At 37.4% G+C, this 27,500-nt stretch overlaps 4 protein-coding genes across 4 annotated transcripts in view; 3 read left to right on the forward strand and 1 right to left on the reverse strand.

Moving 5' to 3' along the window:
- The window catches only part of LOC140164159 (serine protease 33-like), a 25,061-nt gene extending 24,989 nt beyond the window's left edge, over window positions 1-72 (forward strand). The window contains exon 3 of the mRNA XM_072187402.1: window positions 1-72. This exon is cut by the window's left edge and continues 79 nt beyond it. Coding sequence (XP_072043503.1) covers window positions 1-72 — 72 coding nt within the window.
- The window catches only part of LOC140163790 (trypsin-1-like), a 45,626-nt gene extending 40,002 nt beyond the window's left edge, over window positions 1-5,624 (forward strand). The window contains exons 6-7 of the mRNA XM_072187105.1: window positions 3,742-3,940; window positions 4,348-5,624. Coding sequence (XP_072043206.1) covers window positions 3,742-3,940; window positions 4,348-4,393 — 245 coding nt within the window. The 3' untranslated portion in view covers window positions 4,394-5,624. The remainder of the gene's footprint in view (window positions 1-3,741; window positions 3,941-4,347) is intronic.
- A 1,190-nt stretch (window positions 5,625-6,814) lies between these two features.
- LOC140165043 (trypsin-1-like) lies at window positions 6,815-18,168 on the forward strand. The gene is made up of 7 exons (XM_072188460.1): window positions 6,815-6,908; window positions 8,854-9,031; window positions 11,816-12,099; window positions 13,041-13,180; window positions 13,267-13,462; window positions 15,837-16,014; window positions 16,376-18,168. The coding sequence occupies exons 1-7, from the start codon at window positions 6,827-6,829 to the stop codon at window positions 16,419-16,421; spliced, it is 1,104 nt and encodes a 367-aa protein (XP_072044561.1). The 5' UTR covers window positions 6,815-6,826; the 3' UTR covers window positions 16,422-18,168.
- A 4,080-nt stretch (window positions 18,169-22,248) lies between these two features.
- The window catches only part of LOC140165046 (LYR motif-containing protein 1-like), a 10,655-nt gene continuing 5,403 nt past the window's right edge, over window positions 22,249-27,500 (reverse strand). Inside the window, exons 2-5 of the mRNA XM_072188464.1 lie at window positions 25,741-25,973; window positions 25,036-25,096; window positions 24,037-24,068; window positions 22,249-22,723 (exon numbers count right to left, since the gene is read on the reverse strand). Of these exons, the coding sequence (XP_072044565.1) occupies window positions 22,619-22,723; window positions 24,037-24,068; window positions 25,036-25,096; window positions 25,741-25,902 (360 nt within the window). The 5' untranslated portion in view covers window positions 25,903-25,973 and the 3' untranslated portion in view covers window positions 22,249-22,618. The remainder of the gene's footprint in view (window positions 22,724-24,036; window positions 24,069-25,035; window positions 25,097-25,740; window positions 25,974-27,500) is intronic.

Consider the following 27,500-nt stretch of genomic DNA (forward strand, 5'->3'; position numbering starts at 1 on the left):
AACTTCCATGTTCTGAGTTCTATGTTCATCCTCTATATGATGAAGAAACCAGAGAGTGGGATATGGCATTAATGAAAGTGGAGAGGCCGTTTGAAATAACCGATTACGTCAGGACTGTATGTGTCCCGCAGAAGTCACAGGAAAATGAGTTCGAAGCTGACAAGCCTGTCACGATTACTGGATGGGGCACAACGTATGAAGGAGGTTAGTTCCAAGAGTATTAGTATATTTAATGTAGATATTCATCTTGTTTGTTATTGTTAAATTATTTAAGATTGATTTTTTAAAATAAAACAAATAGAATAGTGGTGAAATGATTGTAAAACCAGTACGTCCATGGTAAAACTCACCAGCTGACGTTTCATCCGTCTAGATAGACCAGTCGGATATCTTCCGAGTTGTGAAGCTCTGCTACGGTGAGAACTAGTGTTGCCAGTCCTTTTGTAGCAGAGTATTGTAAAGATTAACCAGATTGTAGGTACGTGCTTAAATATTGGGAGAAATAGTTTTTTAACATAGTAACAAAAGTGGAACCAAATGAAAACAACGATTAATTAACAAAACATTTTACAATATTATAAAAATTAATAGTCGGGTAAACCTTGATGAGTGTAAATTTAGGTATGACTAGCATTTTTTGCTTTTGACGTATATCCAGGGTCAAAGTTTACACAGGGGTCAAAACTCAAATTGGTTCCGATTAAGATAAAACCTATTACACAATAGTAGATACATTTTCTGTGTTTGATCCAGGTTGAGTCCAAATTTCAACCTTTGACCTTTTCGCTAATAACTGCAGGCTGATTGGTAGTAGGTAAGTTAAATCATAATATTTTCTGAAATTATGACCTGGTATATAGCTTTTGATCAAATTATGAGCAATTTTGAATTTTGACCCCTGTATAACCTTTGACCTCATATTTCTTTTATTGCACAATGGCGCCCACTCGGCACCTGTCATTTTTGACCAACATGGTTGGGCATCAACTTTAAAATTAATAAGAAAATGTTAGTCATACACAAGTTTACACCAAACATGAGGCGTTTACTAGACTATCCACTGAGTGCACCAAATCCGCGTAAGGGACGCACCATTAGATATACCAAGGGGGGGGGCTGGGTAGTTGTTTTTTTAATTTGTCGCGCCATCTGAGCAACAAAAAAAAAAATTTGCTCCACCTCAGACTTAAAAAAAAATTGCTCCACCTCGGACCAGAAAAAAAAAAAAAGATTTGATGTCAAGGGTGAAAAAAAATTGTCACAGTTCTAGTTAGTGAAGAAAAATTAACCTCCGCGCGAATTTGCTCCTTTTTTCAACAAGAATATTTATTTTAGCTTCGAACTGGTACGTATTTTATGCGCATTTGTTTATTAAAAGTTATTATGTGAGCCTAGTCTAGATTTTTGGTTTTCCCTATAGCCGTGTACTCAATGCGCAGTCCCTAGCCGCTTAGTGAGTAGATTTTCTTGCAATATTTGGCCTATTTACCTTCAAATTTGATCCTTACATGTACTTTGATTCCAGAACAATATCCAGCGTAGTAAAAAAAAATTTTTGGCGTTTCTGATCGTCACGATGAAGCATTTTTCAGGACAAAAATGGTTGCTCAGTTCTTCGTCTCATTTGTTTTTGTCGTAGGCAGGTGGTAGGTTAGTCTCGGCACACACTGTATGTGTCTATAGGAACGACGAACGTTAGGACCGACGCAAATTGGCTGTGCAGAGACTATCGTTTGATGGTGATCAATGACGTATTTTCACGTAACTTAATCAACCAGTCCTTCAACTGCTTACGCACGGTCATCGGGTTGTGCTTGTTCCGCCATGTTTATTGTTTTGAGATCGGGGCCTTGAGATTTAGGCTATTTTATTGGAACCAAAACAACAGCGGGAATCGTGTGTTAAATTGACATTGAAAAGAACAGGAGGGATCAGCGAAATTAACCTTTGTGCGCACGCGCAGTGAAATTTGTCATTTTTCATTCGTGATCATTTTTGTCGGACACGGGGAGAGAGGCGGCTTCTTAAATCATCTTTATTCGCCGAAATTCCAAATGATATTGCGTTTCAAGAATTTGGTAAGAATCCTAGTTAAGTTTCTGATTCTTATATGAGTACAGTTTTACATGCACATCGTCCAAATTTCAAAGAAATTTTTTTAAATGCCACCGCGGCGCAAAGTCTTAAGCGTGTAAATCACATTCACACACAAAATGGGAAAAACGAGTCTCAGTGGACGAACGGCGTCCATGAGACTCAGCGAGTCTATGTGAGCCGGGTTTGTGAGTGAAAACACTTGATTCTCTCTACTTCACAGATTTTCACCAAAATTCCATCCCAATATCAAAATTATTATAGAAATCTGTGCCACATGCCAGGTCCACATGACTGATTGAGAGCATAGGCGTAGATCCTAGGGGGATAAATCCCCAAATATTTGCTAGGGGGTGACCCATACAATCATCCCCAATGTTGACACCTGTATGTGGGTTTCTGACGAAATTAACCAAAAAAACCCAATTTTTGCGCGCGCATTTATTCCACATTAATGTACCGTATTTCACCAGTTTAGCTTCAATATGCCAAAATTGTTCGCGCCAAAAGAGGTTCATTATACTTCAAGAAATTTTTACACCTAAAAATATTGATGTTTTTGGTGGCACTCGAAATTTAGGTGCTACAAAACGTAAAAATGATTAAAAATATGGACAAAATTTTACAACTCGACAAACAAATTGTTGAAAATTATAGGACTTTACGATTGCAAAAAAAAAATTGTCTCTCCGAGGTGTTGAAAACAACATTTTGCTTCATCCAGGGGCTAAAAAAAATTTGCTTCACCGAGGTGCTAAAAAAAATTTTTTCTCACGACCCCAACTACCAAGCCCCCTCCCCCTTGATATCTAATGGTACGTCCCTAACTCCCGACTCACTACTAGTCTAGTTGCCCAGGGTCTAGTTGACGAGTATCTTGCATTGTGTTTAATTTACTCGGCAACTTAATTTTTATCTTTTGTAAGTTGGCGAGTAAGAAAATTGATTTAAAGATAGAGGATAAAATCATTGATATTGATGAGATTGTGGAAGTTAATAATATGATAAGTTTAAATTTTTATCCATGTACAACTAAAAATACGTCATTTTGCCTAAAAATTGGGTTTTTGTAGGATAACTAACGATAGGTCGTACATAGCACAAACTAAACATCTTTTAAATCCTTGTCAACAAGTAATTTGACATATATATCACATATTGAACAAATACCATACACATATCCTTTATTATCGATAAACAAACCCAGCATTAATTCCCAAGCATTTTCTATCGCAAAATTCAAAGCCTCGTTCAGCAATATTCAGATATGAAATTGTGGTTAGCATTGATTAGGTTTGAGCCCTGTGCAATACTAATCGCCCATACTAATAATAATTTGGAACGTTTACCACTAGTAAACTAAGATCTCACAGTGTGTGCTTTGTTGAAATACATGTAGTACTGAGGATGTTCATATATAGGGAGGATCATCTGCAGAGTTTACAACGACCTAAACAATGCCCGTGCAAATAGGTTTGCACGGTTGCACCGGGTTCGTAATCTGCCCAGTTGATGCAATCTGACTCTGATGATTCACCATTGGCAGATAAATTACAGCGCTTTGAAACCCGGGTTGAAACCCAGAAAAATGTGCATTATGAATCCAAAATTTACATGTATTTATTTATTTATTTACTTATTATACAGGCAATTCTGCCAAAAATACTGACTTTGTTCTCAACGGCTTTAACGGTGGCAACGGTCCTGCTGGTCCGAGTAACATTGTAGGTCCAGATAGCGGCAGGGGAAGTGATGCAGCCAGTGGTGGTTTGAATGCTGCGGGTATTGTCGCTATTGTCGCTGTGATCGTCGTTCTTATGGGTGTTGCTATTGGCCTATTCGTAGTGTAAGTATATTTTTGAATTGCACATTTACGTTACTTCCGACTTCAACACAATCATGTTGCATTTTCACCTCACCACCACTTAAGTTTTTCTTTGAATAGTAATCACAGAAACAGGTTGTCACATAGCCAGAGTTTGAGTGACCAAGGGTCAATGAGTTATAACTTGACAATGGAATCATGTTGTCCCTAAAAGTGAACTTTGTCCTCCGAGGCATTTGGTTGTAAGCTTTGCCTGTTGATCAGATTTGGATCAAATTATGCTGAAAGGTCAACCACAGTTGGGACATTGTGTAAACATTATAAATATGCCAAAAAAGGCCAGGTTTGAAGAATATTAACCAATTTCACTTATATTCAAAGATCGCACATTATAGCTTTAAAACAGTTTCTTCTTTTATTCTCTCCAGATATCGCAATACCAAACAATCCCAGGAAGGATATCAAAACCTGTGAGTGAGCAGCACTATGTATGGACCTGACTTAATTGGACTTCAGCTGAAATATAAAATCCACAAATATATTGAACACTATTGAGGATAAATAATAATTGCTTTCTGACCAAAGTGAAGACAGTGAACAAAATAGTATATTCCATTTATTGGGCTACCTCAGAAAAGAAAGTATACACTCAAAAGAATAGAAGACTCAAGAGTGAAAATCACTCTTAAGAGTGAAAACCATTAGAGTGGGAACTGCTCTTATTGTCCCTTATAGCACCTTGAAAGACTGGTTCCCACTCTTTATAAGGAGTGGTTTTTCACTCTTTTAGGAGTGATTTTACTGATGTGGATTGATTTTCACTCTTCTTATTCTTTTGGAAAGTAGTTCTTAACCCTTATCCATTAAGAGAGTACCCCCCCCCCCATAACTGGCACCTTTTTGTCATTGATCATGTTGATGGGTTGAACATCAGTATCACTACTATTATAGGGCAGTGAATGTGAGGTCAAGATTTCATTATTTTGTTATCGCGTGATACCCATCTTGACCTCCTTTTGTTGTTTCATAGTATGTGATATAAATAATCACCCCATCAACGGCAGGAAGGTGCCAGTTATAGGAATGGTCTACAGAGGGTTCGGAGTTCCTGCATTGTTGTAATCATGAACACTGCTGGGAATCCAATTATAACATCCAATCAAAAAGGAACAGGGCCCTGATATACATGGATTCCACCATTCCAGGGGTATTCACAGTCAAAGCTGGGGAATCCTGAATTTTAATAGTATAATCAACTCAATTTCTTTTCTTTTTTTCATACCTTTGATTGAATTTTCATGAATAATGATTGGACTATTATGGAATTTCGGTTTTTCTTTCCTTGAATCCTCTATAATGGAGACAACCCTGTTTTTACAGCCCAGAAGTGACATATAATGTCTCATCTGCCATTTGGCAATTATTCATCTATTGTAAACTTATAGTATCCATTTCTATTCACCGTTATGTATTCTTCTCCCGTGCGTTTATATTTTACGAACTACCCTTCATAGCCATTATTATCTGAAACCAGCATGCTATAATCAATGTCAAGTTCATAAATTACAAGTTGTGTTCTGTTTGGAGCTATAATAAAATTATGTTAAATATTTTATTGAACCAAATCATCTAGAATAATCGCCGCGCTTCTATTAATCAAAAAGTTCAAAATATTGCTATAAACGGGGTGACCATATACAACAAGACACCGTAATTACAACAAGTCATTTACAAATGAAATGAAGGCTGAAAAATATATATATAGACACATAAATATTATACAAATATTAACTGCTATGAGAAGCATGGTTAAAATTATAGGCCCAAGTTGATCACTTATCGGATTAAATATTGGATACAATACACGAAGTATTGGATTGACAAGGTTACCCCTGAGTTCCGTAGCCGCTTGTCAAGAATTGCCCCCCCCCCACAGTGTTGACACCCAGTATTATAAATATTTTTTCCCTGCAACTTAATACTCCGTTGGAGAGCGACAGGCGATTAGTATTTCACCGAACGCAAGAAAAGGAGTCCTATCTGATTGGCTAGAAATCGATCGCTAGATCGCTCAGTGGTGAAGTACAAACTCAAAATGTAGAGAGATGTATTCAATTCGATTGAAATCAATATTCTATAATTCTATAATTGACGCAGATAAAGAAAGTGGCATAGTGTCTCGGATATGTGCATAATATAGACTTGTGATTTAATATTGTATACAGCACCTGGATCTGATCTTTATATGGTTACAATTATCAAACAGTTAAATATATCACATTTTTAACGTACGATTTAAATATCGTTATGGATAAAATGCAGTAAAATATATCCACAGCAAACAGCAATCGCCGCTAATTAGTGTATTGAATTTCCAGTTAGTGTATTGAAAACAAAACCTCGGATTTACCTGACAACAAATCGAATTTTCTTGTAATGGCAATATTATATGGGGTACTGAGCACGCGCAAATCGTAAAAACGTGTAGAATAGAAACTCTGTGGTATCTCATATCGTGTAAATGGTATGCTTAGCCTGAGTCGCTCGGCCTATCTCGAACAAAATCTCCATGCGAAGATATAGGGATGATGACGCTGTGCCCCCTTTTTTGTTGGTCTGCCAAAAATGGCTTAGGTCTACCCCCTTTTAGCTTGCCAAACAATTCTTCCCCCTCCCAATATTATCCTCCCCAGGGCTCATAATTATTGCACAGCCCCTTACATGAATGAAAGGGAATTCCAATCTATCATGAAACAGTTTTTGTTAATGTAAACAATGATCAAATTAAATTACTCTGTAAACTTCCTATAACAATCGAGACTAACAATATACACCATGTTAGCAGAGTCATGTGAGACTATAGTCTCGGGCCAGACTGTATGTGGCTATCACGAACATACATTAGGAATGACGAGCATTCGGACCGATAACATGAAGCTGTCAGTGTTTCTATTGGTAATCATCTTCAAATTGGTCATTGCTTGGCAGGGTGAGTACTTTATAGACACTAGAGAGATTGCGATGTTCCATACGTGCTGCGTGGATCGTGCGTTAATACGGCGTTCAAAACGGAGTTCAATATTGCTAGTCCCCAAGCTGGATTGTGCTCAAGGAGAACAAGGCGGCTGGAACAAAGACTAACATCTGATTTGGTCACTAGAGATTGCGAAGCGCTTGAAATTTAACGGTCATCGGGTCTTGTGTCTACTTCTATACAGCATGCTTTTGATTTTGACTAAAAACTTAAGGTTATCATGCTGCTTAAAATCAATTGTATTTCAGTACTTCCCAAATATTATGGTTGCCAAAAAACAAATATCAAAATGAGACTGTTGAAAATTGGGCGCGTTGCATGAACCGTCGTGACGCCGTGAAAATGTCAATTTCAACGTGGACCGTGCGTATCAGGTGTGTTGTTTCAAAAAGGCAAATCACAATCTAATTTTTTATACGACCAATCTCACGCATTTCAATGGATAATCTGTACGTATGATCGTGGGTATGAATGAAGTCAAATGTTCACACCTCAATGTTGCTTTATTATAATGATTTCTTACAAACTGTGATAAATGGCTAATTGATGGAGATCTCACGTCCACTACCTCCTGAGCCACCCAGTCGTGTTATAGCGCCATCACTCACCAACCTCTGACCAACGTCCATGTGTTTGTGAGTGTTTTTATTTTATACTAATTACTAATCAGTACAGTTTGATCATATAATCATAAATACTTAGATATACAAAATATTAGCTAGATTGATTTACTAATTAGATGATTACCTTTCAGATAGCATTATTGGTACAAACCCAGATCTTTGATTCATATTTAGTACATTTTTATGCTAAGGCTTCTTTCTAGAACAACTGAGAACAAAGACTGCTTGACCATGTGCATTATGGACGGTGGCTGACCGGCCGTATTGGTATTAGGGGCTGTGCAATAATTATGAGTCCCCGGGGGTAAAATTTCAAACGGCTTGCCAAAATCGCTTGCCCCCCCTCTCGGCCTGCCAAAAATCGCTTGCCCCCCCCTCGGGCCGCCAAAATTCTTTGCCCCCCCTTGCGCATGCCAAATTTTTGGGATCCCAATTTACAAACCTTAAATGGTCTATATACCTGTTGCGAGCGCAGCGAGCAGGAAAATTTGCATATTTAAGCGTTTCCGTACTGTTTTCCTAAGCCTTTTTAGAGAGTTTTATTAAAAAGGCGCCCCATGAATGTGTGCCAAAAATCGCTTGCCCCCCCTCTCAGCTTGCCAAAATTGCTTGCCCCCCTTTGGCTCGCCAAAATTTCTTGCCCCCCAATTTTACCCTCCCCCAGGGCTCATAATTATTGCACAGCCCCTTAATAAATGATCTGAATTATCACCGAATATATTACTCTTCGTGTGTATGTGTGTGTCAGGATTCAGTAAGTTTCATCATTCACCGGGTAACCTTCTATCGGTTCCCCGAACCCAGGTTCATCGATCTAAAGCAGATTATTACAAAACGAAAAGGATCATATTAATAGTTAGACTTTTCGTCGTATGTTCATTTTCCTTCACTCTCTTTAATATATTTTTAAATGGGCAAATTTTGTGCATTTTCAACGCAGTCGCCACGTTAATTTTGTACGTGCAAAATCTTCAAAACTGGCTAAATACGCGACCTCGCTTCGATACAGGAGAGTGATTTTGAATAGATCCGCGGGCGTACGATCACGGCGTTTGGAAATCACAAGCTCTCTATGATAGATGGAAATGTTACAATATGATTTTAACTTTATTGGAAACACAGATGCAAATTCTTGATTTTCGGTGAAATTTATAGGAAATCTAAACTTTATTTTGAGGTATTCGGATAAGGTTGGATCAACTGAATCCGAATCATGAATCAGAAATAACTAGTCACGATAAAATTATTTTTGTGTTCATCTGCTTTTTGTTTTACAGATGATCCAAAATGTGGGTTACAAACCGTAGATTTGTTACCAGAAACTCAAATCGTCGGAGGTCAGCCGGCACAAGAGGGCGAATGGCCATGGCAGGCTGCCCTCTACGCTTACGGATCACCAATGTGTGGTGCATCGTTGGTGGCACCCAACTGGATAATAACAGCTGCCCACTGTATGTAAGTACCGAATTTTAAAAGATAGGCCTACGCGCACGGTTTCCCAGCAAACACAGAAAGTTTTACCGAAAACGTTCAAATGTCCATTTATATAAAGTTATATAAAAACGTTTTTATAACATTCAAAAGCATTTTTGAAAACTTGATGCAAAACATTCTAAACAGAATGTTATTTAAGTGCTGTTATTTAAGTGTTGGCAAAATGTTTTGCAAAAATGTTCGCCCAAAATATTGTACAATAGCGTTTTAAAAACGTTTTCATGACATTTAATCAATTTCATTTGTGGTCTGAAAGGGGTCTGCATAAACCGTACGGGTTAAATATTTATTGTGCTCTCATGTGTAGTGAATTAACCTAACATGGCGGATTTAAGGAGACTGAATTTGAGTTATGTTGGGGGGAACATTTCTGAATTTGGGAGATATTGTTTTGATATTATCAAATTTATTGAGGATTGAGGTGATATTTACTGAACCTAAATACCAATAAGTGTTGGTCATAACTGAAATGCACTTGTAATGTAGCAGTTTTGAAAGCGGTGGGAGCTTTAAATAAAATTTCCTTTAAAAAGAAATAGGGTGAGCAAATGAGGAACTGCATGTCAAGATAAAGGTGTAGTTATGATATTGACAATACAGTGTTACTTCGATTTTCACCCCCCCCCCCCCACTTTTTGAATTTTGAGAATTGACCGTACCGTTCTTGAAATATAAGAATTTTACGAAACTCCCTCATTTTCAAGCCTTTCCACGGATTCAAATATCAATCGATGATCTATATTCAGAGTCCTGGCCCATCTTGATTTAATAATTCGTCTCAAAGCCCCCGCGCGCATTAGTAAAATCACCCGGGGAAGTTTTTTAGCGTTATTCCCGCTGGATTGAGTAAATTTCAGTTTTTTTCCTCTGTTTTAGTGATCCCATACACAAAAATCTCACGTCTGACATCGTCAGACATTAAAATAGCCTAAAGCGTAAATCTCAATATAAATTCTTCATATTAACCACAGTGCAACCGCCTTGAGAGATGAAAAGGTGGTCTATTTTTTTAAATTTATTTATTTTTTTATTATTATTTTATTTATTTATTATTATTTTTTTGTCAATTCGGTTGTCAAATGACAACACGAATGGCTTTCAAAACGACCATGATTGAGTTAAAACAGAATTGCAGAAATCGACAATATAATCTCTCAATATCTCATATGGCCATTACATACCAAGAGAGATTATCCGATTCAGAATAAATTATTTGAACCCAAAATTATAATTTTTGAGCTGTTGACATAAAAAAAAACCGGAACCACATTCGTTCCTTCAGGTTGCCTGAGATATAATGTGCGTAGAAATTTTAGCTTTTTCTTTTATAGCATTTTTTTTTGTAATTTTTTTATTTACGTATTTATTTATTTTACCTCATGAAACATGCATCTTCATGCGTAAAAATGTGATAATCCATAATCCATGAAAACTATAACTAGTGAATAGAGCCACTGTTCCTGACCAAGAATAGATTTTCAAAAGATGAGCCAGATGTGCCCGTTTCTATACTACTCACGATCACGGCAACACTAAAATCGCTATGACAAAACAAATTCAAGCAAATTTCTCACCGTGTTATACGACTGTTGAACCAATTGAAATACAGAAGCTGTCTTGGCCATTTGCAGTTGTCACTGTCTGCAAGCCTAAGATAGTCCCGAAGATGGACTACATTTATCTTCTGAACATGGTATAAATCGCGATGATATTCCAACACATACCATGTCAGTCATTCAGCCAGCAGCACTCGTAAATTGGTGAATGCAGCATTTCTCCTTTTCTGGACAACTGAGACACGTAAACTTTATCGACTTATTTACAAAAAATTATGCCAACCACATCTACAACCGTCCGTAGTCGTACTATAACCAATTGATTTTAAGTGCTGCAAACTTACTGGAAATAGCCTATATCCGCCATCTCCATTGAGTTGAAAAATTGTAGAGAAACATTTTCTGCGTCCGTTCTCAATTACGCTCTGACAGAGAATGAGCTCAGCAAACAAGATGGCGCCGAAGGCCAGAGCAAGCACGCTCGTGATTGGTCCACCTGACCCAGAACAAGGCAAACCATAGGTTCAGCTAATCGCTATCCAATGACAATATCACATGGCCTCACGATTGCGAAACAATTTCAGCTGCAGGGATAATTTTATGTTTTATTTGACTAGCAAATTAAAATGCATCATGTACTGTTGGTGTTCTCGGATATCTTAAGCACATGCCTTTGCTATAATTTGAAAGGCCCGCCTTTTTTGCGTGATTTGGCAGTGTTCCTGGTATATTGATTTTATGCTAATGCGCGTATCATTTACACATAGGCCTATGTGGTTTGAAAGACAAAGGTGTACCTTTGTCTTTCAAACCCATAGGCCTATGTGTCTTTATGTGATCATATAAAATCCATCCAAATATTCAATATATTGGGTCAAGGTCAACTCTCATTACATACTGACCGACCCTCGTACAATGTCATTTACCAAAACACCACAACTTGCAGGGTCTTTTATAATCATAAGACCACACATAACCAAGCTTATGCAAAAAGGCTTATTCATGCACATATACACAAAGTACTTTCAAAAAATACTTAACTTATGGGTAAAAAACAAGCAAAAAACGTATTACATTTGTAACAAACTATTTTAGTATACCCTTTTGCCTGACTTTTCTTTCCAGTAATGTTTTACAATTCCTAGTTGGCTGTGTTATGTATTTTTACTTTCTTTTTAAATTACAACAGAAAGCTGTGGATTAACCCGTCAAGATACGAGCTTATGCTTGGTAGTAACTCTCTAACGGACATATCAGAAAATTCACAAAAACTTCCATGTTCTGAGTTCTATGTTCATCCTCTATATGATGGAGAAACCAGAGAGTGGGATATGGCATTAATGAAAGTGGAGAGGCCGTTTGAAGTAACCGATTACGTCAGGACTGTATGTGTCCCGCAGAAGTCACAGGAAAATGAGTTCGAAGCTGACGAACCTGTCACGATTACTGGATGGGGCACAACGAGTGAAGGAGGTATTTAATGTAGATATTCATCTTGTTTGTTATTGTTAAATTATTTAAGATTGATTTTTTTAAATAAAACAAATAGAATAGTGGTGAAATGATTGTAAAACCAGTACGTCCATGGTAAAACTCACCAGCTGACGTTTCATCCGTCTAGACTAGTCGGTTTTCTTCCGAGTGTGAAGCTCTGCTACGGTGGGAACTAGTGTTGCCAGTCCTTTCGAAGCTTTGTAGCAGAGTATTGTAAAGATCAACAAGATTGTAGGTGCCCTCGTCTCGGTTCATGGTGTTGTTCATTCCTCTCCTCCGAATCCATATGTATTCCTTTATAAAATTATCCATCGCTTGATACGAACCTCCTCATCTATAACGCCTGACTCCTCCCAGTTCATTTAGGCCTATCAGTGTCGTTATGAGTTTGACAGACGGCCGAATCCGGGCAAGGGGATCACCGTTCTAGCTCTTTTACGATGACCAGGGTCGACCGGGCTGCGCTGCACTGAATACCCTGGTTTCGATGGCCATTTTGAAAATGCTCTTGAGTGAAAAATGTGATCTAGGGGGGTCTATACTAATGCCCCATGATATCAATGATTGATTGACATGGGTGTTAAACTCGGGCATTTTTCAAAACCCATTGCTTCTAGATTAAACGTATGGTCAAGCTTATGAATGATTGATAGTAGGCCTACTTCCAGAAACTCTTAAGGCACTTTGTATTTTGTTTCAATCGATTGTTTCAAATTTCCATGAATATTAATTACGATGCCTAGGCCTAGTTACTCACCACTGTAGTGTTACCATGGTAACGTACACGTGCTCGCAAACCTCTTTGATACTGCAAGTTGCAACTTTACGAAGTGTCGTAACCAAGCTTAACCAGCAATCAGATGATTAAGTCCATCATAATTAGAAACCATTTGCATTTTAAGAATGACTTTTCTTTCTAGGGCCACAGAATCCAGATTTATTCGAAGTCACAGTACCAGTCATAGATCAACAAGAATGCATAGATAATTATGCTCCAGAACCAATCACAGACAAGATGATATGTGCAGGATTACCGGAAGGTGGCAAAGGCCATTGTCAGGTAACAAAATAATATTATTCTAACCACTAAATCATGCTCTCTCCATTATATGGATAGATTCTAATTTTATATCGGTTTTTTTGTAGGGTGATAGTGGTGGTCCCTTAGTAGGACTCATTAAAAACCCCCAAGGACACCGATGGTACCTTGGTGGAATTGTGAGCTATGGGTTCGGTTGTGCTAGACCTGGATTTCCCGGAGTTTATACAAGGGTCACTGAATTTGAAGACTGGATAGCTCCTATATTTGACGGCGGAGTGCCCGGAGGAGTGCCGGATAAAGGTTAGTCTGCTTAAATATTGGGAGAAATAGTTTTTTTAACATAGTAACAAAAGTGGAACCAAATGAAAACAACGATTAATTAACAAAACCTTGATGAGTGTAAATTTAGGTATGACTAGCATTTTTTGCTTTTGACATATGAGACGGGTGCTCCGACAGTCGGCACCTTTGGGCATATTCAGGGTCAAAGTTTACACAGGGGTCAAAACTCAAATTGGTTCCGATTAAGATAAAACCTATTACACAATAGTAGATACATTTTCTGTGTTTGATCCATGTTGAGTCCAAATTTCAACCTTTGACCTTTTCGCTAATAACTGCAGGCTGATTGGTAGTAGGTAAGTTAAATCATAATATTTTCTGAAATTATGACCTGGTATATAGCGTTTGATCAAATTATGAACAATTTTGAATTTTGACCCCTGTATAACCTTTGACCTCATATTTCTTTTATTGCACAATGGCGCCCACTCGGCACCTGTCATTTTTGACCAACATGGTTGGGCATCAACTTTAAAATTAATAAGAAAATGTTAGTCATACACAAGTTTACACCAAACATGAGGCGTTTACTGGACTATCCACTGAGTGCACCAAATCCGCGTAAGGGACGCACCATTAGATACCAAGGGGGGGGGGAGCTGGGTAGTTTTTTAAAAAAAATTGTCGCGCCATCTGAGCAAAAAAGTTTGCTCCACCTCAGACTAAAAAAAATAAATTTGCTCCACCTTGGGTTAGAAAAAAAAAGATTTGATGTCAAGGGTGAAAAAAAATTGTCACAGTTCTAGTTAGTGAAGAAAAATTAACCTCATATAGCTTTTATATTGCAAAATTTGTCGCGTATGGTACGTATTTTATGCGCATTTGTTTATTAAAACTTATTATGTGAGCCGGGTTTGTGAGTGAAAACACTTGATTCACTCTACTTCACAGATTTTCACCAAAATTCCATCCCAATGTCAAAATTATTATAGAAATCTGTGCCACATGCCAGGTCCACATGACTGATTGAGAGCATAGGCGTAGATCCTAGGGGTATAAATCCCCCAATATTTGCTAGGGGGTGGTCCATACAATCATCCCCAATGTATGTGGGTTTCTGACGAAATTACCCAAAAAAAAACCAATTTTTGCGCGCGCATTTATTCCACATTAATGAACCGTATTTCACCAGTTTAGCTTCAATATGCCAAAATTGTTCGCGCCAAAAGAGGTTCATTATACTTCAAGAAATTTTTACACCTAAAAATATTGATGTTTTTGGTGGCACTCGAAATTTAGGTGCTACAAAACGTAAAAATGATTAAAAATATGGACAAAATTTTACAACTCGACAAACAAATTGTTGAAAATTATAGGACTTTACGATTGCAAAAAAAAAAGTCTCTCCGAGGTGTTGAAAAAAAAACACCCATTTTGCTTCATCCAGGGGCTAAAAAAAAAATGTGCTTCACCGAGGTGCTAAAAAATTTTTTTGTCACGACCCCAACTACCAAGCCCCCCCCCTTGATATCTAATGGTGCGTCCCTAACTCCCGACTCACTCCCGAGTAAGCTACTAGTCTAGTTGCCCAGCCAGTTGACGAGTATCTTGCATTGTGTTTAATTTACTCGGCAACTTAATTTTTATCTTTTGTAAGTTGGCGAGTAAGAAAATCGATTTAAAGATAGAGGATAAAATCATTGATATTGATGAGATTGTGGAAGTTAATAATATGATAAGTTTAAATTTTTATCCACGTACAAATAAAAATACGTCATTTTGCCTAAAAATGGGGTTTTTGTAGGATAACTTTTTAATAACGATAGGTCGTACATAGCACAAACTAAACATCTTTTAAATCCTTGTCAACAAGTAATTTGAAATATACATCAAATATTGAACAAATCCCGGAACAAATACCATACACATATCTTATTATCGATAAACAAACCCAGCATTAATTCCCAAGCATTTTTTTCTATCGCAAAATTCAAAGCCTCGTTCAGCAATATTCAGATATGAAATTGTGGTTAGCATTGATTAGGTTTGAGCCCTGTGCAATACTAATCGCCCATACTAATAATAATTTGGAACGTTTACCACTAGTAAACTAAGATCTCACAGTGTGTGCTTTGTTGAAATAGTACTGAGGATGTTCATATATAGGGAGGATCATCTGCAGAGTTTACAACGACCTAAACAATGCCCGTGCAAATAGGTTTGCACGGTTGCACCGGGTTCGTAATCTGCCCAGTTGATGCAATCTGACTCTGATGATTCACCATTGGCAGATAAATTACAGCGCTTTGAAACCCGGGTTGAAACCTAGAAAAATGTGCATTATGAATCCAAAATTTACATGTATTTATTTATTTATTTACTTATTATACAGGCAATTCTGCCCAAAATACTGACTTTGTTCTCCACGGCTTTAACGGTGGCAACGGTCCTGCTGGTCCGAGTAACATTGTAGGTCCAGATAGCGATGCAGCCAGTGGTGGGTTGAATGCTGCGGGTATTGTCGCTGTGATCGTCGTTCTTATGGGTGTTGCTATTGGCCTATTCGTAGTGTAAGTATATTTTTGAATTGCACATTACGTTACTTCCGACTTCAACACAATCATGTTGCATTTTCACCTCACCACCACTTAAGTTTTTCTTTGAATAGTAATCACAGAAACAGGTTGTCACATAGCCAGAGTTTGAGTGACCAAGGGTCAATGAGTTATAACTTGACAATGGAATCATGTTGTCCCTAAAAGTGAACTTTGTCCTCCGAGGCATTTGGTTGTAAGCTTTGCCTGTTGATCAGACTCTTAACTAGGATTTAGATCAAATTATGCTGAAAGGTCAACCACAGTTGGGACATGTGTAAACATTATAAATATGCCAAAAAAGCTTTAAAACAATTTCTTCTTTTATTCTCTCCAGATATCGCAGTACCAAACAATCCCAGGAAGGATATCAAAACCTGTGAGTGAGCAGCACTATGTATGGACCTGACTTAATTGGACTTCAGCTGAAGACGGTGAACAAAATAGTATATTCCATTTATTGGGCTACCTCAGAAAAGAAAGTATACACTCAAAAGAATAGAAGACTCAAGAGTGAAAATCACTCTTCAGAGTGAAAACCATTAAGAGTGGGAACTGCTCTTATTGTCCCTTATAGCACCTTGAAAGACTGGTTCCCACTCTTTGTAAGGAGTGGTTTTTCACTCTTTTAGGAGTGATTTTACTGATGTGGATTGATTTTCACTCTTCTTATTCTTTTGGAGAGTGGTTCTTAACCCTTATCCATTAAGAGAGTACCCCCCCCCCCATAACTGGCACCTTTTTGTCATTGATCATGTTGATGGGTTGAACATCAGTATCACTACTATTATAGGGCAGTGAATGTGAGGTCAAGATTTCATTATTTTGTTATCGCGTGATACCCATCTTGACCTCCTTTTGTTGTTTCATAGTATGTGATATAAATAATCACCCCATCAACGGCAGGAAGGTGCCAGTTATAGGAATGGTCTACAGAGGGTTCGGAGTTCCTGAATTGTTGTAATCATGAACACTGCTGGGAATCCAATTATATCATCCAATCAAAAAGGAACAGGGCCCTGTTATACATGGATTCCACCATTCCAGGGGTATTCACAGTCAAAGCTGGGGAATCCTGAATTTATATAATCCGAAATTTCTTTTCTTTTTTCATACCTTTGATTGAATTTTCACGAATAATGATTTGACTATTATGGAATTCCAGTTTTTCTTTCCTTGAATCCCTCTATAATAGAGACAGACCTGTTTTACAGCCCTGAAGTGACATATGTACGTTCCCATTGGCCATTAGGCAATCATTCATCTATTGTCCATTTCTATGTATTCTTCTACCGTGCGTTTATATTTTGCGAACTATACCCTTCATAGCCATATTATCTGAAACCTGCATGCTATAAACAATGTCAATAGCTCATAATTACAAGTCGTGTTCTGTTCGGAGCTATAATTATGAAGGAGAATAATCGCGCTTCTATTAAAGCCTTAATGTACGATCTTTTTAAATTTTTAGATTTTTCTTTTTTTTCTTCCAAAATGATAAAATAGTTAATATGCAATCATAATGAATACATTTGGACGCGGAAATCATTGTGAATTTGCAAAGAAACAACACACCTCCATCACTCAAGATATCTCGCACTTTTTAGATTTTACGCCGAGTTAGTCTCCTATGCAGCCAGTTTGGTTACGCTCCCTCTACATGTGTGGAGGGAGCGTAACCAAACTGGCTTCGTAGGAGGCTAAGATTTGCGATCGTTCCGACATATTATCATGATCCGAAAATTATGATAGTATGTCGGAACAACAGAAAATCATCCCGTTTTACTACAAATAGGGCGAATTTGACAGTTTGCTCATAGATGTAAGTTGGAACATGCGTAAGTATTACAAATATGCCAAAAAATCGGTTAAAAAAATAAAGGTATATTCTGAAACAAGAAATGTCTTTAAAAAGACAATGCTATGGATGCAGATCATGTTTCATAATTTTACATTGCAAGTACTTTGAATGCTAGTAAATTTGAATGTTTGGTACAACTAACCGGGTGCGAAATATTGGCATTTATTGGTAAATACCACCAATGACATACTAGGAAATACTAAAAATTTTCATGCTGAAAGCGGAATTGAAAAATGTGTGCTAAATAGGTCTACATATTTTAATTCATACCTGAACAAATGGCTTTACAACAATACAACAGTCTATATTCAGACAACCTTTAAAAATGTTTGCTGCTTAAGGGATTTCATATCAACCAAGTTTCATGACAATCCAACTATCTCAATTATCAGTAACTTTAACCTTGATATGACCTTGATGGTTTCCACAATCTGACAATCTATACTCAATTCACCTTGGATGACCTTGACCTGACATTCAACATTTTCCGCTTACAAACTCATCATGTCCATAACCCCCATAACAATCTGTCCTTTTACCTTTTCTGTGTTTTACCATTTACCAATATTTAGTAAATTACAGTTAAAATCCATTAAAAGCATGGTATTTTATTTAAGATATATTTATTCACAATGTATAGTTTACTGGTAGTTACAATCTACCCCAATTACTGGTATTTACCTTCCCCCCTGACGACTAGTGTCAATCCCAACATCAATTATTGATGGTAGTAGTGGCACCTGCACTGTTTATACCCAGCTTGTTTCCTTGTTTGGTCAGATCAGGGAATGGTCACTCAGAATAATGCTCATTATTATTGTTGAATTATCGTACATTCAGGCTTTAATCAAAATATTGCTATATTAAACGGGGTCACCATAATGAACAAGTCACCGTAATTACAAATAGTCATCATTTGTGAGTGGACACCACGAATCAGCCGTAAAGTCGGCCCCGGTCGCTGCTGTCTACCATGTGATAGACGACATGTAGAAACCAGTGAAATTCAGCATTTGCAAGGTACAACTAAAGAGTACAGACTCTCCGTTTGTGTGTCGCTCAAGGAGAGCAAATAGTGTACCTCCGTATAATTTCGCTATGCACCTGGCAAACCTCAATTTAATCCTTCATTTGAAGAATTTAAAACAACTGCACATTTTTATCTCAGTCAGAGAAGTTGAGTGAAACTCTTTTTTCTTGCAAAGTGCATCCCTCATTAGGCTATCCATACACCCCCTGGAAAACATGACCTTAATCTCCCACACAGGGATGCATGGTTGTTTGCATCATGTGTGTAACTCATTCCGTAAAAAATGTGAGCTTAAAGATCCAAATTATCGTTTGACTCCAGGCTCTTGCCGAAAAACGCCAGACACAGCACACCATTTGCCCTCCATGAGCAGCAAACGGAAATGGGGATTTACCACAGCATGGGGTAATTTTGAGTCGGTACTCTTTAAGTATAACCTCTTTGGTGATAACACTAAAATATGGTATTTGAGTCAGGGTTCGCAGGTTTTTGCCGCAGGTGGAAAAAACCGCGGTTTTAACCAATTGGCAAAAACAGTTTTTGCCAGTTTTTGCCGGCAAAAATGGCAAAAACTAAAAAAGTGATTTATAGTTCAGTTTTTTCATCTCAAAACAAATTATTAAGTTACAAAAATAAGTTCCAGAGTGTAACAAGGCCAGATTTTGTAATTATAAACAATATATTAAGAAATTAAAGGCATGCGTTTTCATTGCTCAAGTGCATTTAATCGAAATGTGGCATGTATCAAATTCAAAACATTTTCATTTTAAGGACTTGATGAGACAAAAAATATGTTGAATGATTCATTAAAAGTTGTGTGTTACTGTTTATGAGCTTTCTGTGTCACTTTTTAATATTTGAGTGACTATATGTGAGTTTTTGCCATTTTTTGCCATTTTTGCCGGTTTAAACCAGGCAAAAACTGGCAAAAACAGTTTTTGCCAGGTTTTTGCCACTTTGCTGGCAAAAACCGAACCCTGAATTTTTTGAGTGTAAACAGTTGTATTCAACATAAACTTATCTTCCCAATAAATGCTTCAGAGCATAAGAATTAAAGTGTATAGTCTGTATATCTACCTGGAGTCACTGGCACTAGCTTTGAAGTTCAGCTTGTTCTGCATTAGATTAGCGTTTTAACTTAAGCTAGTGCCTGTGACTCGAGGTAGATATACAGACTATATTGTCCTTTAAACATCACATCATGGCCAGATAACACATGTGACCCACTCTGACAAAACCAGGAACAAGTCGCATTTTTGACATTTCATGATTTTAATATAAATGTAAAGCACAGGACAATAAGCTTTAAAATGATACCAAAATTATATAAATATTATCAATACTTTTCAAGATATTAATAATTTTGCAAATGATACCTTTATATTTTTGCCTAATTGCTTTTCTGAGAAATGGTCCAATTAGTTTTCTGCTTTACACAAGATTGAATAGGGATTGTTCTAATTCAATTGTTAATTATTGATTAAATAAAGCTCTTTTTAATAAGTATTTTCAAGGATTTGAAAGTCCATTCAATCCCACATCAAATACCATGAAATTAAGAATTTCAAAATTGGAAACTTTTTATGGGAATGGCATCTTTTATAGAAGCTTCTAACTCAAAGCCATGTCTGGCGACTTGTTCCGGGTTTTGTTGGAGTGGGTCACATATCTGTATACATACAAAAAGATCCTGATAAAAGAGCAAGGCTTCAAATTCGGCAAGAATCAGAAAATAAACTTAATTTGTGAGAATCAATATTGATTCGAAAAACATTCATGCCAATTCTGCACATGACGATCAGGTGATTCTCACTTAATTTTTACCAGATGTCATAGATGAGAGAATCAATTTTGATTCACACAAAGTGCAACAAAACTGAGCCCTTGAAGAGGTTGAACTGGTAAGGATAAGCAGGGTTGCCAAACCGGGGATTTGGTAGCCCAATTGGGCGACTTTTGAAGATTTTTCCGTGACTTTTGACAATTTCCTGTCCCATAGAAACCAATGGTTAAGAAAAAATTTGGGCGACTTTTCAACATTGGCTCCCGCGATTTCCGATAGTTTCATGCCCCATAGAAACCAATGGTAAAGAGAAAAATTGGGCGACTTTTCGATTATTTGACCCGCAATTCGGGCTGAAATCTTTTGGCAACCCTGAGGATAAGTAATAAGCTTTCATGTGACACCGCATTAGTACCATGTATACATTTTGCTTGTTGGAAAGTCACTGGGTGGGCGCTTATAGGGACATGAGCGGTTAATGTATAATAATAAGTCCACTTGGATTCATCGAGGCAGTGATGTTTACAGTGGGCGCAGTATTAATTTGTGTGTATTGACTCCTAAGAACTGGTATGTTTACACGTACGATTAAAGGTGGTACATGGGCATATGTAAGATGAATTATAATCTTTGACTTTTTACATTTCCATGTTTTGATAAATATTAAATATTAGTCTATTATCTCATGTACATATTGTATTTTTGTCGTTTTATATTGCCCTTTTATCATACTCTATGTATTCGGTGCCTAGAGGCCGCTTTGTGAGCATAGTGCGCTAATATAAATTTCTTCTTATTATTATTGCTATCTGTACAAAGTTACTGCAACAAAGTTCCGACATCATGGCCTCGAGGACGCCAAATGGACTATAATAGCAAAATAACCAACAACACTATAAAGTCCATTTTTAAAGTTTCACATCTAACTAATGCGGTGTCACATGAAAGTTTATTACTTATCCTTACCAGTTCAACCTCTTCAAGGAATCGATCTGGATTCGTAGAAGAGGACCCAATGTCATGAATAGGGACGACGGGCCCACTTTTTAAGTCATGTATATGACTGAGTGACAATTGTACACCCTCTGTGGTCGGGATTCGTCCAACCGGAAGTCCAATCAATATTCTGATGATGCTTTTCGACTATGAAAAGCGAAACCGTCAAACTGGTGAGTAAATTTTGGTTTTGTTCTCATGAAAATATTTAATTAAATGGTACGTATTTTGTAAAGGTCTGTATCTCAAATTTAGATATCAATAGGATAACCCCAATACATTTGTACCTTTGAAAATTTGGGTACAAAAAATGCATACTCTGCAACTTGAGGTCAAATTTTACCAGTGGCGGCGCCAGGAATTTTTTTCCAATGGAATTGAGGGGGCAAAATAAATTTCAGGGGGGGGGGGGGGGAAATCAACAAATTTTGCGCAAAATTACCGCAAAAAGGTGAAATTTTCGTAATTTTGTGTTTTTACTTGGGGGCAACAGGGGGGCAAGAGTTCTGACTGGGGAGAATTTGCCCACTCATGCCCCGATGGCGCCGCCACTGAAATTTACACTACGATTGTTAAATTGTGGTTATTGAACTTTGCAATTGGGATACTGGGATGAGGCCACTTAAGTCCATAGTACATGCTTCAATAAATCACAGTCTCACATCAGTGTCGAATCCAATCAGCATTGTTCAAATATATTGCACACTGGTTTTACACTTTTTCACCGAAAGTTTGGTAGTAACATCCGTGCCGTTAATTCGCAAGTGTGACGACAAACCCCCCTTGTATGTGTGTTAACATACTGAGGAATAGAGTTTATACGCACAATTCAATACTCTGACCAGCGAAATATGCACCTCTGTTACTCCCAAACTCGAAGTGAAACAAAGTATAGTCACTCTCATCATCTTCAGTTGACTTCATCATGCGAATGCAGGTACACGGGTTTAGCTTGTTTGCGTAATCTATCCTGGGCTTTTTTACCTTTACTCAGGCCTTGGTACGGAATATTGACCTGCACAGAGAAATATAAATAAGAACTTATAACCAAGCGACTTACATGTATACCCACCAAGTGGATCTCCAGGTGCTGATGTAGCACAATTGAACACAACAAGGTGAATCAGATATGATGGGACAGGAATATTGGAAGAGGTCCATTTCAGAATGCAGGAGGAAAATCGGAGAACCCGGGGGAATAGAGATGCAATCAAAACGATTCGGCCCGGGTGTCAGTCCCTCCTCCTGTAATTGATCTCAGTATACGTAGTATGTGTGGAGCAGCATGTTGTCTTTTAGCTAATATTAGGCAAAAAAAAAAATTGTTGTGTTGCCCTCAACCGTCCAACCCTAAATCCTGAAAAATCAGGGTTTTTTTTTTTTTGGTTTTTTTTTAATGATGATTTTTACAGATTTGTTCAAAAAATCAATTTTTTTCACTTAAAATTAATATTTTATTGAAAGACTAGTCTTTAATTGATGTCTAACAGGTATCCAAAAGTCAAAATTGACAAATGTCCCCTAATTGAAGAAGCATTATTTAATATTTGAGGGGATTTTTAAAAAATTTTAATTTTTTTATTTTTTTATCCGACCGTCCGACCCAACTTTCCCATTTTTCCACTTGAGGGCAACACAACAATATTTTTTTTTGCCTAAATATAACATGGTCTGGAACCAATGGGATTGCATGAAGCTTATCATTTTAGTAAAAAAAGTGATAATGGGATACATGTATATTGGTAGCCTTATCTCGGAAGGTTTGAACGTTACATATATCACATTTTGAATCTGAACTCTTCACTCACTATGGACCACAATGGCCTCATTCTAGGGGCATAGTTCAATAACCTCAGTTAAACAATCATAGTGCAAAATTTGACCTCAAGTTGCAGAGTATGAGTTTTTGTACACACATTTTCAAAGGTCATACAATGAACGTACATATTTATTGGGGTTAAAGAAATGTGCCATGATAGATGAGCATGTTGTGGATCCTAGTGACTTGTTGACGGGCAGTGCTGTATTGAAAGTAGAAAGCCACAGGGGCATGAACAGGTTCTTCTTTTAACCCCATGAGAACTACCTGCCGATTGGTCAAAAAGAAGTTTTCATTATCAGTTGGCCCAATCAGCAACATTGTTAGAATAATTTCACCATGCAAAAAAATTGAGGTGAATTATTTGCAAAGCTCCATTCTGATTGGTGATTAAAAGTGAAGATATCATGTAATTGACCAATCAGAGGCAATGTTAGATCAGCAGGTAGTGCTCAGGGGGTTAATTTTCAATTTGCAAAAGAGGGAACAAAAGTATGTACAATACTTGCCGGTCTTGGGTATGGGCTCTGGTAGTGCACAGCTGTAAAAGAATTCATAATGATTGGGGTTAGTTAGTTCTCTTATTTATATTAAAGTTGCAAGTTTTCTGTTTTATGGAAAACAGAAAAAAAAACCTTATCAGGTTGTGTGTTTCTTGCAATCATTATACTCACAGAATATTGGTGAGCTATTTTTATTGGAAGATGTTCCCATCCTCAACAGGTTCATGTCCACCAACTTTATTGGAGCAACTTTAAAATGTAATACCAGATGACCTTTGTCCACTCAAGAACTGCGCCAAGCACTGAACTTTATTCACATCGCGTAATAATAGTATAAAATAGTCCACAAATAGCTTCAATTGGGTCTTTATTTTGAATTTTTCTCTAAATACTGAGGGTGGCGCATCCCCCTCAGACACCCCCTGCGTATGGATGAAGGTGTCCATTTTGGCTTTTGTTTTGCTTTGGACATCTGTACACTTTTTGTTTTAAGCAATGATGATAACAATATTATCAAAATGGTCCACAAAATAGCTTCACACACACCCGGCGTATGGATAAAGAAGTGCCTGTTTAGCATCTATTTTGGACACCCATTACACGTATTGTTTTTTAGCAATGATAACAATAACTATGTCAAAATGGTCCACAAATTGCTTCAATTGAGACTAAAAAAGAAATCAAAATACTGAGGGGCACATCCCCCCTGACAGCCCCTGCGTATCGAAACAAAAAATTTCTGTTTTGGACACCCGTACACTTTTTAGTCAAAATGGTCCACATTGGCCTTTATTTTGAAAAAACTCTCCAATTCTGGGGGGGGGGGGGGCCATATCCCCTTCAGACACCCCTGCATCTCGCAAAAGCATGGACGCATTGGCCATTAAAAAAGATGGGGGAAGACGAGTGGGCCCCCCCTTTCCATAATTCCTGGATCCGCAACTGGTTTACTATGCAAGACTTGAATTCTTTGTTGAAAATACAATGTGTGTAATGCCTACTTACCCATTTCTAGTCTTGATTCTGCTTCTCTTATGCATAGAGATATCTCCCCAGGATCTGTCACCTATAAAATGAGGATAAAAGTACTGCTATTATTTTCTCTCCATCTAGGATCCTCTTTGTACAATAGTTTGATCAGCTCGTAATCAGTGGGAATTGTTAGGCTTTTACCACTACGCCGAAAAGTAGACCCATGTTAAGAGTGATATAGTTAGCCTATCTGCAGGCCGGCACTCAATATCTGCTATACCATTTTCCACAATGATGTGGCAATGACATCAATGCACCGAGGCAGCAGTTTCGCATCTTTGTGCGTGTGTATGCCAGTGCCATGAGCAAGCATTAGTGATTTGAAGTTGCGCCCAATGAAATGTAGTTTTATTTTATTCCATTTTACTTTGCTGCAACTTATAAAAGTATCTGGACAAGCTTTGGAACATATTTTTGCCACAAAAGGTTGTCAGATATCAACTGAGAATGGCATATGAAACCACAGCTATAAATTAATATTACCTAAATTAGTTGTTACATCAATAATTTAAAATAATGATTAACAATAATCCTGTGTGTGAACACATCGGAAAGCAGCAGTTTGAGTTCAATCAAAACTGCTTTTTTGACAACAAAAACCTGGGGAAAAAACAATTTTTTCAAAATTCCGACTTTGGATCTGAGTAGATCAGATTGAGTCACAATATCTAGGCCTACCTGTTTATTTTTTCTAAAAAGTGTTTTTGTCTCATTCCTGATATAAATCTGTTCATCTTTGGTATCTTGTAAGTTGCCAGTGCTCGCTTGCCATTTCTGTGATGTCCTCAGGAGTTTCTTGTACAGTCCAAGAACTTGTAGTCTTGTCACGCTGGACGCCATCTTGTCTGCTGCTTGCTCCTCATCAACTTCGCCTCATCCTATATTTGTGTGGTAAGATCTATGAAGGGAATCTGAAAGAAGGAAACGCACATTTGACTTAACACCATTCAACAAAATGGAGGACAAGCAATGTCATTAATCAGGGGATTGGGAACATGCCCCCTTAATTTTTTGCAAGGGAGGATGTCCCCCCCCACTTAAAAATCATAACAGAAAAAAATAATAAATCAATATTGTCCTGTACATTTGCCTTTTTAAAATGAAAAACAGTGTTTCGGTCGGTCAGCATTGACATTTTTTGCAACGGGATGTTGTTTAGCTTTATTTATTGATGAGTCAACTGATTTTCTTTTCAGTAAAGACTGCCTATTTTTGAACAGTCCAAAATTGTGTTGAAGTGCAATTTTAGCAATATTTTTGATGTGACTGATCACCCCTTGTGATCGGCTGTGTGTTTACATCTGAACTTCCATTGCTTTTCATGGTGTCATGCTTCGGCGAATCCGACTAGATTTTGAAAGCAATACAATGGTCTCTAGCCTCATATGTGAAGCTCATCGGTGAGCTGGGCAAATTTGTGGCTAGACTTCTTGAGCAAGAGCAATGAAGAGTACATGTAAGTCTGAGCCTAAGGTTGCTCAGACTGACAACTCATAAAAATATTGGGGCTGTCGTACGGAGTGGATGAAGATCAAGATCCCAAGATGGCTACAAAAACTGAGCTATCTGAAATGGGCTGTGTACAATTTAAGGCTATTGAAACTTGATGTTGAGTTTAGCGTCCCATTTTTTCAGCTCATAATGAGGCAACTATTTCATTATTCATTATTCATTATTTTCAAGGTTTCATTATCAGCGGCCTTTTACCAATGCTTATGCGCTTTTGTTCATTCTAATTAGCTATCGCCAGTCGCAATATAATGTCACAAACACACATAAACATTTATTAAAGTATAATTATCTTGCTTTTTGTTTTTCAAGTTTTAAAACAAACTAAAATGTATTCAAGTATACCGGTCTTCTTCACTCCAATTTGTACTAACCTCTCCGTATACATTTGAGGATAGGGGGAAATGGGGAGGGGGATTGACTCATTTATACAAAAATAACAATCATGCAGAACATTTATATGAAATAAATTTTTGGCACCAATTTGTCAAAACTAGGTCTTTCCTAGTTAAATTATTTTATATACAACATCAACAATCTGGTAAAAACATTTTGGCTAGTTGATTTCTCTTCTAGCTATCCTGGTATCCCAAAGGTATAATTGAAATAATTGGATAGAGCAAGGGTCAAAAACCTGTATATTTTTAATGCTAAAATATTTAGATGGATTCATCTAATAGTTCTCAAGGCTTTCTATAGTTTTTGAAGGGTTGAAATACCAAAAAAGGGGTTTAAAAATTTTGCAGAACAAATTTTCTTTCTGGTTTAGTAGTAATTTGCACAATAATGAATTATTTTCAGATTTTACATCTCAAACGCGGCACAAAATTCATAACGCGGGCGGTGGACGCTAAACTCAGAATCAAGTTTCAAGTGCCTAAGGTAGAGTCGTAGATATAGGCCATTCCAAGTCTTCAAATTTAGTTTCG

The sequence above is a fragment of the Amphiura filiformis genome, chromosome 11, assembly GCF_039555335.1.
Source record: "Amphiura filiformis chromosome 11, Afil_fr2py, whole genome shotgun sequence".
NCBI lineage: Eukaryota > Metazoa > Echinodermata > Ophiuroidea > Amphilepidida > Amphiuridae > Amphiura > Amphiura filiformis.